The sequence below is a fragment of the Dermacentor variabilis genome, chromosome 1 (genome assembly GCF_050947875.1).
Source record: "Dermacentor variabilis isolate Ectoservices chromosome 1, ASM5094787v1, whole genome shotgun sequence".
NCBI lineage: Eukaryota > Metazoa > Arthropoda > Arachnida > Ixodida > Ixodidae > Dermacentor > Dermacentor variabilis.
In genome coordinates this window covers 191,308,987-191,322,705 of record NC_134568.1, presented here as the reverse complement: position 1 = coordinate 191,322,705, position 13,719 = coordinate 191,308,987, and the positions used below count along the sequence as shown (strand labels likewise).

General features: G+C 44.8%; 1 protein-coding gene across 2 annotated transcripts in view; it reads left to right on the top strand.

Annotated features, from left to right (window-relative positions):
• Positions 1 to 191: 191 nt before the first annotated feature.
• The window catches only part of Nulp1 (Nuclear localized protein 1), a 127,274-nt gene continuing 113,746 nt past the window's right edge, over positions 192 to 13,719 (top strand). For both annotated transcript variants that reach the window (XM_075702217.1, XM_075702210.1), the window contains exons 1-2: positions 192 to 614; positions 10,237 to 10,500. In XM_075702217.1, coding sequence (XP_075558332.1) covers positions 468 to 614; positions 10,237 to 10,500 — 411 coding nt within the window. In that variant the 5' untranslated portion in view covers positions 192 to 467. The remainder of the gene's footprint in view (positions 615 to 10,236; positions 10,501 to 13,719) is intronic.

The window sequence follows — 13,719 nt, the reverse complement described above, 5'->3', positions numbered from 1 at the left end:
TAAATGACGGCTTTGACCACTGGCGGCTTTGTGAAAAACATATTTAATGCATTCGGCATTTCTTATTTTCACACATATACAACGGTTACAGTCCGGTGGCGCTTGCCACCACTCCAATGCTAAGGCGGCGTGGAAGAGACGATCATCAATCGGAGAAGCCTCCCTCTTTCTCTAGCACTTGTGTACTTGTGGCTTATGGGGGCTCTTGCCTGTATCTCTAGTCAGCGCTCTAGTTGAGCTGGTTGAGCTTTAACATCAGATGGGATTGTCACACATGGCGGTTCGTAGCCGTTTGGTGTTGACTTAAGTACTTGGTTTAATTCCTGTACTAGTATTGCAGTCCGTTCACTCTTTTGGCAACCGACTTTATCTTCCAGAGTGCGGCAAAAGCAGCTGTTGAAAACGGTTCGCTCGCGCTTAATACACTGCTCTCTCACCAGCGGTCCGACATTTTCTTTTTTATATAAATGTCGAATCGAGTGCTGAAGAAGCTCCAAGGCGTCAATGAAATTGGGAAACTTGATGCTCAATCGGAAACAGAAGATGAGGCACCCAATGTGGCTGTCAGTGATGCTCGAAAGAGCAGGCAAGCGGCTGCCAACCGTTTTGAGCTGGTGAGTTGTCTGATCTTGCAGTTTCGCGATCGATGTGGTAACTTACTTCTTACATATGCACTTTCAGGATGTGCTGAGGATATGCATAATGGTGCTTCAGTTTTGCGTTCACAAGCTTATGTCGCAGGAACATCCATGAGCGACAGCCGCAAGGCGCATTTCCTCGGCAGTGGATATAAGCGGCCGAATGTTCTAAGACCACCGGAGGTTCATTTACGAAAGCGATCTTGAAATATACTTTGCTGTGACAAAAGTTCGCAGCTGCTGACGCTGAATTTGCCTTGAATGAACTGCATTTGAGGTAAAGTCTATAGATGCCCTGCTGCCGCTTTCGCTACAGCTTGCAGCCTTTGCTTTCATCTTTACGAACTAGAAATGCGTCTTGGTTTCAGCTCGTTTCAAAACGGCTGTGCAAAATTGCAGTCTAACATTCCGATGGGCAGATCAGTGGATTGCTGTGTTGTAGTTATCTCCTTACGGCTGAAGGTGTTAACGATCACTCAGTGATTTTTTTTTTTTTATGCCCACAGCTTCACAGAAAGCAAAGTGACAGTTATTATTTGCCACGGGAAGTGCGATGGTTATAACAGTTTTCCTGGTTCTCAGTATACTCCAGTGTGCACCACAAGTATCACTCAATGCTCCGATTGGAGCCTGTGATGTATATATAAGTATGAATATGTTGTATTCGTGTATTTATAAATACACGATAACTGAAGCAGTTGAGTTTAGTTATCAGCTGTCATGTCATGATTGAAGCACACCAGAGCTTTTAAGCTTGGTGAAGACATTCCTCAAAGCACAGGCTGCATAACTGTTGAAGGTTATGATTTTGACTAGGGTGCAACATTATAAAGCTTCTGTTACTAGCAAGTATAGTAAAATAACACCTGTTTGTGTGCCTTGAGGATTGGAATTTCTTTTCATAAGAGGATGACAGATTGTACCACATTTACTTTTATATGTGTAAGTTTGGGTGCTGAAAGGTTGTTTAATTCGATTAATCATTTGACTTGGGCACATTGTTGTAGCAGTCAGAAATCTCAGTATAATAATGGGGAGGTATACATCCAAGGACGACAAAATTTTGTTACGCACATTTGAAGATTGCATTTAAAGCACTGTGCTCCTCGTGCAAGTGTAATCAGTTGGTGGCATATTTTGTTAAGAATTGCTTACAAGTGGCATGTCTCTCGTGTAAGTAGAACTAGCCAGGTTCTAACCACTTAAATCTAGCATTTGTCAGAAGAAAAAAGAAAAAAACTTTTCTATGGTGCATTAGAGCAAATTACCATCAGTGCAAATAGATGGTAATTGCCCGGGAAAGGTGCTGGTCAAGAATTTGATCCCCAGACCAGGACATATTTTTCTTTAACTGTGAATTTCTTTTTTCAGAGAAACCCATATGGGTTTCCTTTGTAGCTTCATGCTACTGTCGGGGGGGATGACAATATTTTACCTCTAATTGAAGCAAATTGCAACTAACTTGTGTCAATTCACTCTTTGGGGGTGCAGATTTCATTAAAATTATTAATTATTTGAAGTTGAATAAGTTATGGCCAAAGACAGTTATTGTTTGTCTCAATAATATGTGTTTAAAAAAATCTGATCTTTAATCATGCAAGCTCATTTTTAGTCTTAAAATGTATCGTCTTCTCCTGGCTATGCTACATATTAATGCCACAGTGTGCCATACTTCATACCTTATTCAACTTTTTGCCATGACCTCTTTCACAGAGAGGATTTAACTTCTTACCCTCATGAACATAGAGCCATGCACCAAGTATGGTTCAGTGTGATCAAAGAAATGCAGAGGAGTTGGATTTGACATTTTAATGACTGCAGCATCATATATTGCAGTACAGCACTCAGTAAAAACTTATCATAATATGGGTTAAAGTTGACACCTGGTTTCACATTTTTGAAGTACTTTCTATATTGGAATGATGCACCCAACCATATTCAGTTATACATATTGCCCTGTAAATACATCTGTTTAACTGCTTCTAACTCATATTGAGTGTGGAAACCAGCCTATCAAATTGCTGTGCTCCTTGGAAAGGGGAAAAGTTAACTTGATGATGTCATTTAAATTTTGCAGACTGAAAATGGCACTGAAAGCAAGGAAGGATGACCAAGTTCTTAAAATTTAATTGAATTAGCTTAAAACATGTGAAAGAATCGACCCCAGCTAGTCATACTTAATCTGGAGCTCCCCACTACGGCATCGCTCATAGCCAGATTGTGGTTTTGGGGCATGAAATCCCATAAATAGGTTGATTTAGCAAAGCGAGTTTCATAGTGAATTATTAACCAACTAATTTTGATCAGTGCACCAGATTGTTGCTAGTTGTTTGTAATGCAGCCAGTTATTGCCTGTTCTGCTGTTGAGTCATCACTTTCGCATTTTTATTATATAGAAAGCAAAATCTTTTGCTGTGATTGTGGAGCATATCACCAATGTTAACAGCAGACAATCGAAATTCATGTGGTCAATTCACATAAAGAAATGTTTTGATGCACATCACGAGCATGCATTTACGTGCTAGGCATTTTTATGCTGATATATGCACTAAATCCATGCTCGTGATGTGCATATATCAGAAAAAAAAATGCCTAGCACCTAAATGCATGCCCGTGATGTTCATCAAAACATTTCTGGGGTGTATATTTGCCACACAACAATAATCGTCATCTGTCTTCTCCGCATTTCCTTTCTTTAACGCGACGAGCCCGGTACTTTCCAGTAACGAACGGCATGCGCGTTATCAGCATGACATAGAATTCTCGACAGGAAAGTAGCGGGCACGGCGTTTTCAAGAAAGGAAATGCGGGCAAGACAGATGACGATTATTGTTGTGTGGCAAATATACACTCCAAAGGGTGTAAGCTTTTCTTAGAGTGTGGGGAGGTAGATCAGTTTCATGAAAAGGTTGAATTAGCGATGGGAAAAGTGCAAACTCGGTATACAGTAGTAAAGGGCGACTTTAATGGAAAAGTGGGGAAAAAGCAGGCGGGTGAACAGGCAATTAATTGGCAACTATGGCGTCGATTCTAGAAACGCTAGAGGAAAGATGCTGGTAGAATTCGCAGAAAGGAATAAGCTGAGAATAATGAACACCATTTTCAGGAAACGTAGCAACAGAAAGTGGACCTGGAAAAGCCCTAATGGTGAAACAAGAAATGAAATTGATTTCATACTTTCTGCCGATCCCAACATAGTGCAGGATTTAGAAGTGAGAGGTAAGGTAAAGTGCAGTGGTCATAGGTTAGTGAGGGCTAGAATTCACCTCAATTTGAACAGAGAAAGAGTAAAAGTGGTCAAGAAGAAACAGGTCAACTTAGAGGCAGTAAGGGTAAAAGCAGACAACTTTAGGCTGGTACTTGCAAACAAATATGCAGCCTTAGAACAGAGAGATAATGATGGTAATGAGGTAATGAATGAAACCGTAACAAGTCCGGCTTCAGAGGCAGCAATTGAAGTTGGGGGCAAGGCACCAAGGCAGCCAGTAGGCAAGCTCTCCCAAGTAACAAAGGGCCTAATAAAGAAGCAACAAAGAATAAGAGTGCCCAACTCAAGAGATAAGATAGACTTCGCAGAACTGCCAAACTGATCAACAAGGCAAAAATAAGTGATATTCTAAATTATAATGTGAGAAAGACTGAAGAGGCCGTAAAAATAGATGCAGCCTGAAATCGCTGAGAAGGAAACTTGGCATAGGACAAACCAAGATGTATGCACTGAAAGATAAGCAGGGTAATATCATCAGCAATCTCGAAGGTATAACTAAAGCAGCGGAAGAACTCTATACTGACCTGTACAGTACCCAGAAGACTCAGGAGTACTCCATTTGAAATAATGGACAGGATACAGAAACTCCTCCTATAACTAGCGATGAGATCAGAAGGTCCTTGCAAGACATGAAACGGGGAAAAGCGGCAGGAGAAGATAGAATAACAGTCGATGTAATCAAAGATGGAGGAGACATAATGCTAGAAAAACCGGCTGCTCTCTATACAAAGTGTCTGTCGACTGCAGGGGTTCCAGAAAACTCGAAAAATGCAAACATTATACTAATCCACAAAAAGGGAGACGTTAAAGAACTTAAAAATGATAGGCCCATTAGCTTACTCCCAGTATTATATAGGATATTTACCAAAATAATCTCCAGTAAAATAAAGGCAACACTGAACTTTAGTCAACCAAGGGAAAAGGCTGGCTTCTGGAAGGGATACTCTACAATGGATCACATTCATGTCATTTAACAGGTTATCGAGAAATCCGCAGAGTACAATAATGCCTCTCTATATGGCTTTCATAGATTAAGAAAAATAATTTGTTTCAGTAGAGATACCAGCAGTCGTAGAGGCATTGCGTAATCAAGGAGTACAGACCGCTTATATAAATACCCTGGAAAATATCTACAGAGATTCCACAACCACCTTAATTCTACACAAGAAAAGTAGGAAGATACCTATAAAGAAAGGGGTCGGACAAGGAGACACAATATCTCCAATGCTATTCACTACATGTTTGGAAGAAGTATTCAAGCTATTAAACTGGGAAGATTTAGGAGTAAGGATCGACGGTGAACACCTAAGCAGCCTTCGGTTTCCCGATGACATTGTTCTATTCAGCAACACTGCAGTCGAGTTACAACAAATGATTGAAGACCTTAACAGGGAGAGTATAAGAGTGGGGAAGAAGATGTATGTGCGGAAGACAAAGATAACGATGAACAACCGAGCAAGGGAACAAGAGTTCAGGATCATAAGTCAGCCTCTAGAGTCTGTGAAGGAGTATGTTTACCTAGGTCAACTAGTCACAGGAAACCCTGACCATGAGAAGGGAATGCACAGAAGAATAAAAATGGGTGGGATCGCATGCGGCAGACATCGGGAGCTCCTTACTGGAAGCTTACCGTTATCATTGAAAAGGAAGGTATGCAATCAGTGCATTTTACCTGTTCGGACATATGGGACAGAGACTTGGAGACTGACAAAGATGCTTGAGAACAAGTTAAGGACTGCGCAAAGAGCGATGGAATGAAGAATGAAGAATGCTAGGCATAAATTTAAGAGACAGAGAGCGGTTGGGGAGAGCAAACGGGTATAGACGACATTCAAATTGATATTAAGAGAAAGAAATGGCGCTGGGCAGGTCATGTAATGCGCAGATTAGATAACCGTTGGACCATTAGGATGACAGAATGGGTACGAAGAGAAGGGTAGCGCAGTAGAGGACGGCAGAAGACTAGGTGGTGCGATGAAATTAGGAAATTTACGGGTGCTAGGTGAAACCGTTTGGCGCAGGCCAGGTGTAATTGGAGATCACAGGGAGAGGCCTTCGTCCTGCAGTGGACATAATATAGGCTGGTGATTATATATATATATATATATATAACCACATGTAACACAGATCATGCGCTCTGCTTTTTATTGTCCATCGCGTGCCCCCTGGTGGTGTCAGCTAGCACACTTCCTCCCCCCTTAATACTATAGATTAACAGCATATAAGCAGTTACAGTTCAAGGAGAAAACCGAAGCACCGGAGGGCGTTCCCTAGCGCTCCGACGAAGCCGAGGTGTGGAAAGAGGTGGATAGCAATCAGTGCATGTTGATGTTATGGTGTCACTGGTCTCCAGCTGATAGGGCTCGCCGGATAGTAGTGGTTGGCTCTCCAAGCTTGTCGCTGCTTCGGGTAAACCATTGTCAGTTGTACCTCCGGTCCCTGAGGATAAAGTCAACTGTGGTTCCGAGCGTGCGGTAGAAGGACTGGAGCACCGACGGTTGTGCTGGTCGGGCATCGACTGTGGCCTTACATGGTCGAGATGCCGGGTCCATTGTTGCCCATCATCCAATTGTCGCTCCACCTGTGAATTATGTTGCCTCGTGACTATAGCAGGAATCCAGCTCGGACCTGGCCAAAAATTCCTGGTGAATACTCTGTCTCCTGGTTGTGCTGGCACCCTTGGTTTCGTTCTTTGATCGTACTCCATCTTCTGAGCTAGTTGTTTCTGGAGGACTGTTTTCCTTAGGTCCGGCCACTGCAGATCCAATGCAGTCCTGAGCCTCCGTCCCATCAGCAGCTCAGATGGGTGATCTGAGCTGTTGACCCGGTGGCCTCGTGGGGTGTCGACCTATATGATAACAGTATTCGTGCAATTTGTGCACGAAGGTCCCCTGAGCCAACTTTCTATAATTTTACTTTCATAGTTTGAACGGCTCCCTCCGCCACACCATTAGAAGCCGGGTGGCATATTTAGAATTGCTCGTAGATACAGCGGGGCGTGCCACTTTTGACGGAGCTCGACGTTTCTGTGCAGGCACGAGTAAGAGCGGGCGCGAGAGAGAAAATCTGGGGGCTTTTGCTCCTTGAATATATGACTCAGCCTAGGCACTACGGGGGAGGTTTCTTAGAGCGCGTTGTATTCATTTGTCCCCTAGACATGCCGTCATTGCGGAGTTCGGTCGAGTTGGTTTATACGCTCTGCCACTGGCTGCCCGCGTGGTGAGGCAGTGGGCGCGGACGCCGCTTAGTGATCGCTGTGTCTGAAGGGACAATGTTCTGACTGGTGTTCTATAAGTCGCGGCTCGCTTTTTTCGTCGCGACGATAGATAGGATTTTTTACAAGCACTGCTCATGGAGGGCACATGTAACCGGCAAACGGAGGCCTCAGGAGGACACCTGAGGTTATATTAAAGCAGGCGGCGCAGGATATCCGGGGCACCCAAGCGGTAGCGGGGGGATGAAAGCTGGAAGCCGGGCGGCCCGTGGGTTGGGGCCGCAGAGGCCAAAGCGTGCCGGGGGGTGTTTGCATAAAACATTGGCAGTCCGCTATTTCAGACAGCCAATCTTATACTCCCCTGGCACGCGCAGGCCTCTGCGAGCCCCAACCCACGGACCAGTCCAGCTTCTAGCTTTGATATCCCCATTGCCGCTTTGGTGTCCTGGAGGCACCGCCAATAATGCGAAATAATGACGCGTTGTCTTAGTTAGTAAAAACATGATCGATTAAATATGATTGCATCGAGCCGCCGACTTGCGATGCTAAGTTCAGCACAACCGCGCCCCGCGACTTCTGCCGGCACGCCTAGGGACAAGCGCATACACCGCGCGCCAAGAAACTCCTCCGTAGTACCTAGGCAGAGTCGTATTTTCAAGGAGCAAAACTCCCCACGTTTCCTCTCTCGCACCCGCTGTCACTCGCGCATGCGCAAACGTCCGTCGTCTCCGCAAGTTGCACACCCCGCTGTACCTACGAGGAGTTGGAAATACGCAGCCGGGTGATAGGGCGGTACTAGCATCCTGTTCACGCCGTTCTTCTTCAAGAATGTCTCGTACGCTTCACTCACGAATGCGGGTCCATTGTCCGATACCACCATGTCTGGGAGGCCCTGATTTGCAAACATGACCTGCATGCATGCAATTGTACATTCCGCTGAGGGTGATGAAATGGGAAAAACTTCAATCCATTTGGAGAATGCATGAATTGCAATAAAAAATAGGAATTCTGGTAAGTTCCCGCATAGTCCACGTGGATCCTTGACCCCAGGTCCTGTCTGGGGTCAAGGATCTGTCATCAGTCGTCTGGGTATGTCTGTCATCATAGGCACTGGTCTCAATGGTCTCTGTTGTTGTTGGTAGGCGAAGCACTCTTGAACTGTGGTTACGATGTCGTTGTCTAACGAGGGCCACCACACATGACTTCAGGCAATGGCTTTCATTTTCGTGACCCCAGGGTGGCTCTCGTGTAGTAACTTGAGGACTTCCCCTTGGAGGCTGGTGGGTACCACAACATGGTTTCGTCAGAGCACACAGTTCTGATGCAGACTCAACTCATTGAATTGGGACAGGTATGGCCCCCCCTCTGATGAGTCTTGAACATGACCAGACCATAAACCCTGTAGCACTCTTGATAACACCAGATCTCTTGCAGCAGCTTCTGCAACCACCTTTGATGAAAGGACACAGGGATAGACAGCTTCAAGCATGAATACCTCTGCAGGTACCCCTGGAGAGCAATCAATTGTTGGCAGGGGGAGTCTACTCAATCCATCTGCATGGGCTATCAGACTTCCAGGCCTATAGCTCAAACTGTAGCTGTACCCTGCCATTAGCAACTTCCAGCAAAGAAGCCTTGGCGAGCATGTTTCCAGAAAAGGCTTTCCAGCACCTAACAGGCCCAACAAGGGTTTGTTAGGTCCCCTGGTGGTGTCAGTTACCACAGTATAGTGATGAAATAATTTAGCTATAGTGCTGAGAAATAAAAGTAAACTGGTGAAATTGTCTGTGAAGAACTGAATCGCTCAATTGTTTTGGTACAAAAAAATTACTATAAGTTGTGCGGTGTATATGCGGTGCAAAATTGCATTTTATAGATGCAGGTTTCAACTGCAATGTATATCTTGTACAAAACCATGAAGGTTGATTTCCTTACTGTAAATTATGGTACTGACATTTCTTTCTTCAACCTTTTTCTCTGTATTGTGTATAATTTCTGAAAACATTAATTAGGTTTAAAGGGCCAGCTACACTTCTTCAACATTGCCCAGTTTCTCAACACTTCTGTCATGAGCCAAATATACACACGCACATAGCAAGGACCCTACACTATCAGAAGACTGCCTTCCCTTTCCTTTGGCTTCTGGAAATACGGACCACTTTATAGATTTATAATGACATACATAAAACATGATGGCTATTGGGCAAATTCCTGTCCACATCACAACTAAGCAGTACCTCTGGCAGAGCCAAAAATGGACGAATCATGTGACTGATAGGGTGGTGGAGAACACTATTGCTGTTTTGATATCATGGCCTCTGAGATCAGGCATCGTGCAGCTTGGAACGCCATGCTGATTGCAAGCACAGCATGATAATAAATGGGGCAATGAGGGCATCATTCTGTGGCAGCACATCAGTACAGCTTTGAGCTCTGTAGGAATTATGAAAAAGGAGAGGGAGGCTGGAAGGCGTGTAAGGGGAAGCATTTGATTGCAAAGAACTGCATTCATACACTGTGATACCTTTTAATACCAGACACAATTCGCACCTTTCTCGAAGTTTTGCAAGGCCCCTTTAAGCCATTGTGAAGTAAATGTGTTTAGTTGTTCACTGATCCACATGGAGCCCTTTCCACATAGCCATGGGTATGCAGGGAAAATGTGTCTTCAATTCCCGTCACAGGGAGGGAAAAGTTGGAAAAAAAAAGACAAGCTGTCTTTCAAGCAAACTTGTGGACTTCCAGTTCCATGTAAAGGAATAATGCTTGGTTCAGGTGCTTACAACTGTATTTTCTTGTGGCACTGCAAGTTCTAAAGGTGTTGCAGGGCATTAACTGTAGATGAAATTGATTTCCTATGTGCAGTTAGGAAACAACTAAATGTGTGTGTACCACAGCTAGTTAACCTGAATTTGAACTAGTAGTTTGTAGGAAATGTGGTGGTGGTAGTATATTTAAAACTGGCAGATTTGGTTTAGGAAAGAAGTCAATATTACACTTTTTTTGTTGTATACATTAATAGTGATTTTGTAAGCCAGCCAGCTTGTTCTACGTGATGTCATCGCAATTTTTTATTATGCAGAGCTATTGCATGTCTGTTGCTCTCATCTTAACAGCTCACTGGACTGTCAGCAGAGCTATCTCTCTCAGACACAGCCAAAGAGGATGATGACCGAGAGAATGAGCCACCACCTGCTCGGGCTGCGACAGAGGAGGCTCCCCACGAGAGCATGCTGCTTGCAGATGAGGTACCGAGGAGCAAACTGGAGAAGCAGGACTCCACACAGAGCACTGACAGCCTTAAACGTCGCAAGAAAAAAAAGAAAAAGAAGAAGCAGCTGAACAGTCAGCACAGCCACGAGGACAGGTTACACCACAATGTAAGTACTATGCTTGCCACTATTTCTGAAGCTAAGAGAAATGGAAATGAAAATACTCAGAGAAGCTGTCCAGCTATTTGGAAATAATAGCATACATCTTGAAGAGGCATACTCGCAAATATGTGCAACAGCAGTAGCTATTGTGCACTTTGTAAATACACTTGCAATTGCTGCATGGTTGTTGGCTTAGCTGCAAGCGCTGTTTCTTAATTATCAAGAGGATATGTAATTGAATTTTTGCAACTTAGAAGTTGCAAACTGTTTTTATATGAGGTGCTTACAGGATGTTGGCCACCAAAGGTACTCGCTTTGTTTCCTGGCTGCTGCCATTGACTCCACATTGTCAACACAACACTGTTTTGAGATGCAAAATTTCATTGCCTCAGCCTTACTATGTACTGATGCATTCCACTAAATGGGGTTCTGCAACATTCCTGTTCACCCCCCATTCCAGTTGCTTATTTTTGTCTCTGTGGCGTTAGGGTATACCCTCAGTAATGGCTCAGTGGCTGCGGTGTTGTGCTGCTGAGCAAGAGGTCACAGGTTCAATTCGTGGCCACGGTGGCTGCATTTTGGTGGGGAAAAAGTGCACTATAGCTTGCGTGCTTAGATTTATGTGCATGTTAATGACCCTCCAGATGGCTAAAATTAATCCTACGTCATCCATCATAACCCACTGTGCAGTTTCGGGACGTTCAAGCCCACAATTTGTGAGGGTGTGCTCTGATGCCACTTTTGTCATCTCGGTGGTGTCTGAAGGGGTGTTGTTGGGAGCATGGTCGAGCTGCCCTGAACTTGCCAACGAAAAGCGACTGCGCTGCGCTGTTGCCCCGACTTAAAGACCCCATACTGTATTTGCACTGTGCATTGTATACATTTAGATGGTGCCACCCCACCATCCAGTAACTTGGGGCATGTCTTTTGTGCCCACTATAGTTTCCGGCTTTGGGAGAGATTCGATCGCAAAAATTCCCCACACCAAACAAGGGGACACCCCAAGGTTCAGTAATTTCCCCGATACTCTTTAACATCGCAATGATTGGCCTAGGGCATAAACTAAGCAAAATCGAAGGCATAAAACACGCCATTTATGCAGATGACATCACCATCTGGGCCACTAAAGGCTCGCTGTGCCAAAAAGAAAGCTATCTGCAAGAAGCAGCCACTTGCGTGGAAGAATACGTCGGGGAAAGAGGCCTTGAGTGCTCCACGGAGAAATCCGAGCTTCTGAGAATTACACGAGGCAAGAAAAGCAAAGAAAGCCTTAACATATGGCTAAAGGGGCAGCCGATACCGGAAAGCCAACAAATCAGGATCCTTGGAATGTGGGTGCAATCCAACCAGCGCTGCACCCACACGCTGAAAACACTCAAGCAGTCAACAACCCAAATAGCACGCATGATCACGCGGGTGTCACAAAAGAGATATGGGATGAAAGAAGGAGACACACTTAAGCTGGTTGGCAACCTGGTGGTCAGCAGGGTCGCATACTCACTCCCGTACTTCAACTGCACCAAACAGGAAATAAAAGAAGCGGACACAATTTTATGCAAAGCGTACAAAACAGCACTTCACCTGCCGAACAATACATCGACATAGAAACTAATGGCACTTGGTTTAAGCAACACCTTCGAAGAACTAAAAGAAGCCCAAAGTATCGCACAGCTCATGAGACTCCAGCAGACCAAAACGGGAAGGGAACTGCTAATAAGGCTAGGCTTCACGGAATCAATCAAAGAAACCCAAAGAACGGAGGGGATTCCTGATGAATATCAGAAAACATACACTGTTAGCCCCCTACCCAAAAACATGGACCCAAGCCTCCACATGGCGCGAAGGGACGCAAGGGCGAAATACGTCGAAAAGTACCTGGCCACAAAAAACACAACAGTATACACAGATGCTGCAGTATACGCCAAACAAAGAGGCACAAACATAGTAAAGACAGCTGCGATAGTAATAAGCCAGGACTACAAAGAGATCAGCAGCGCGTCAATGAAGGACTGCTCGGTAACGGAAGCTGAGGAAATAGCCGTAGCTCTAGCGGCAGTGGAGGGCTACCGACCCGAAAGGTCTTTAACAATACTCACCGACTCGCAAACTACGTGTCGGAATTACATGAACGGCAGAATAGGACGCAGAGCGCTTCACATCCTCCGCTCCTGCAGGGCTAACAACAAAGTCAGGCATACAATTTTCTGGGAACCGGGACACGCTGGAATAGAAAGGAACCTAAGGGCGGACAAGGCAGCTCGAGAGCACACAAACCGAGCGGCCACAAGCACCGACCCTGAGGAACCTATACCAGTCAACCCAAGCTACTCAAACATTTTGAATTACTATAAGGGGGTCCGAATCAAGTACCCTCCACCCCACAACAGCCTAAATCAGCATGAGGAGGCTGCAAACAGGAACATATCCAAACCTAAACACACTAAGCAAGATGTTTCCCACCCAGTATAGAGACATTTGCCCCTGGTGCGGCGCCAAGCCCACCTTATATCACATTACATGGGAATGCGTTCAGAATCAACAATTCCTTCAAATAAAAGACCCGAGTGCGGAGCAGTGGGAGAGGGTGCTCTCCAGCAGCGACCCGAAAGTCCAGCATGGACTAGTAAGGCACGCTCGCCGAGTAGCCACCCTCAGTGGTGCCCTGGAATAGGGGCGTTGACCCTGCGCAGATGGGGAAGAAGACCGTGAAGATGGCCGACCACATCTGCCACCGCTAATTTCTACCCAATTAGAGCAAATAAAGGTTTTCCTCCTCTTTGCTTGAGTTCTTGAACTGAGTACATCCACAGGCTGATTGAGCAAAAGGAAAATAAGATGCAATGGATACATGTGTGTAGCTCAGTATCATAGGCAAGGTCATTCACAACACAAAACAAAGGTTTATCAAGACTAGAAAGTATAAAGTCACACTTGCAGGTCCACTATACGGGGATGCTCAGAAGTTCTTGACCCAGCCCATTTCGGTTATTTTGCACAATATTCTCAATATGTATACGAAAAGGGCATAGCTTCACATTGTGATGAGCCATTTTTGAAAATCCTTAAATGTGCAAAGAAAAATTAAAAAATAACTAAAAAAAACTTGAGCGGCACAGCCATTAACACAGAAAACTCAATTAGATAGCCTGGCAGCAGTGGATGCAGATATACCACAATCAACCAGGTACAAGTGACGGGGTTGGGTAGAAAGAGTATAGGCACACT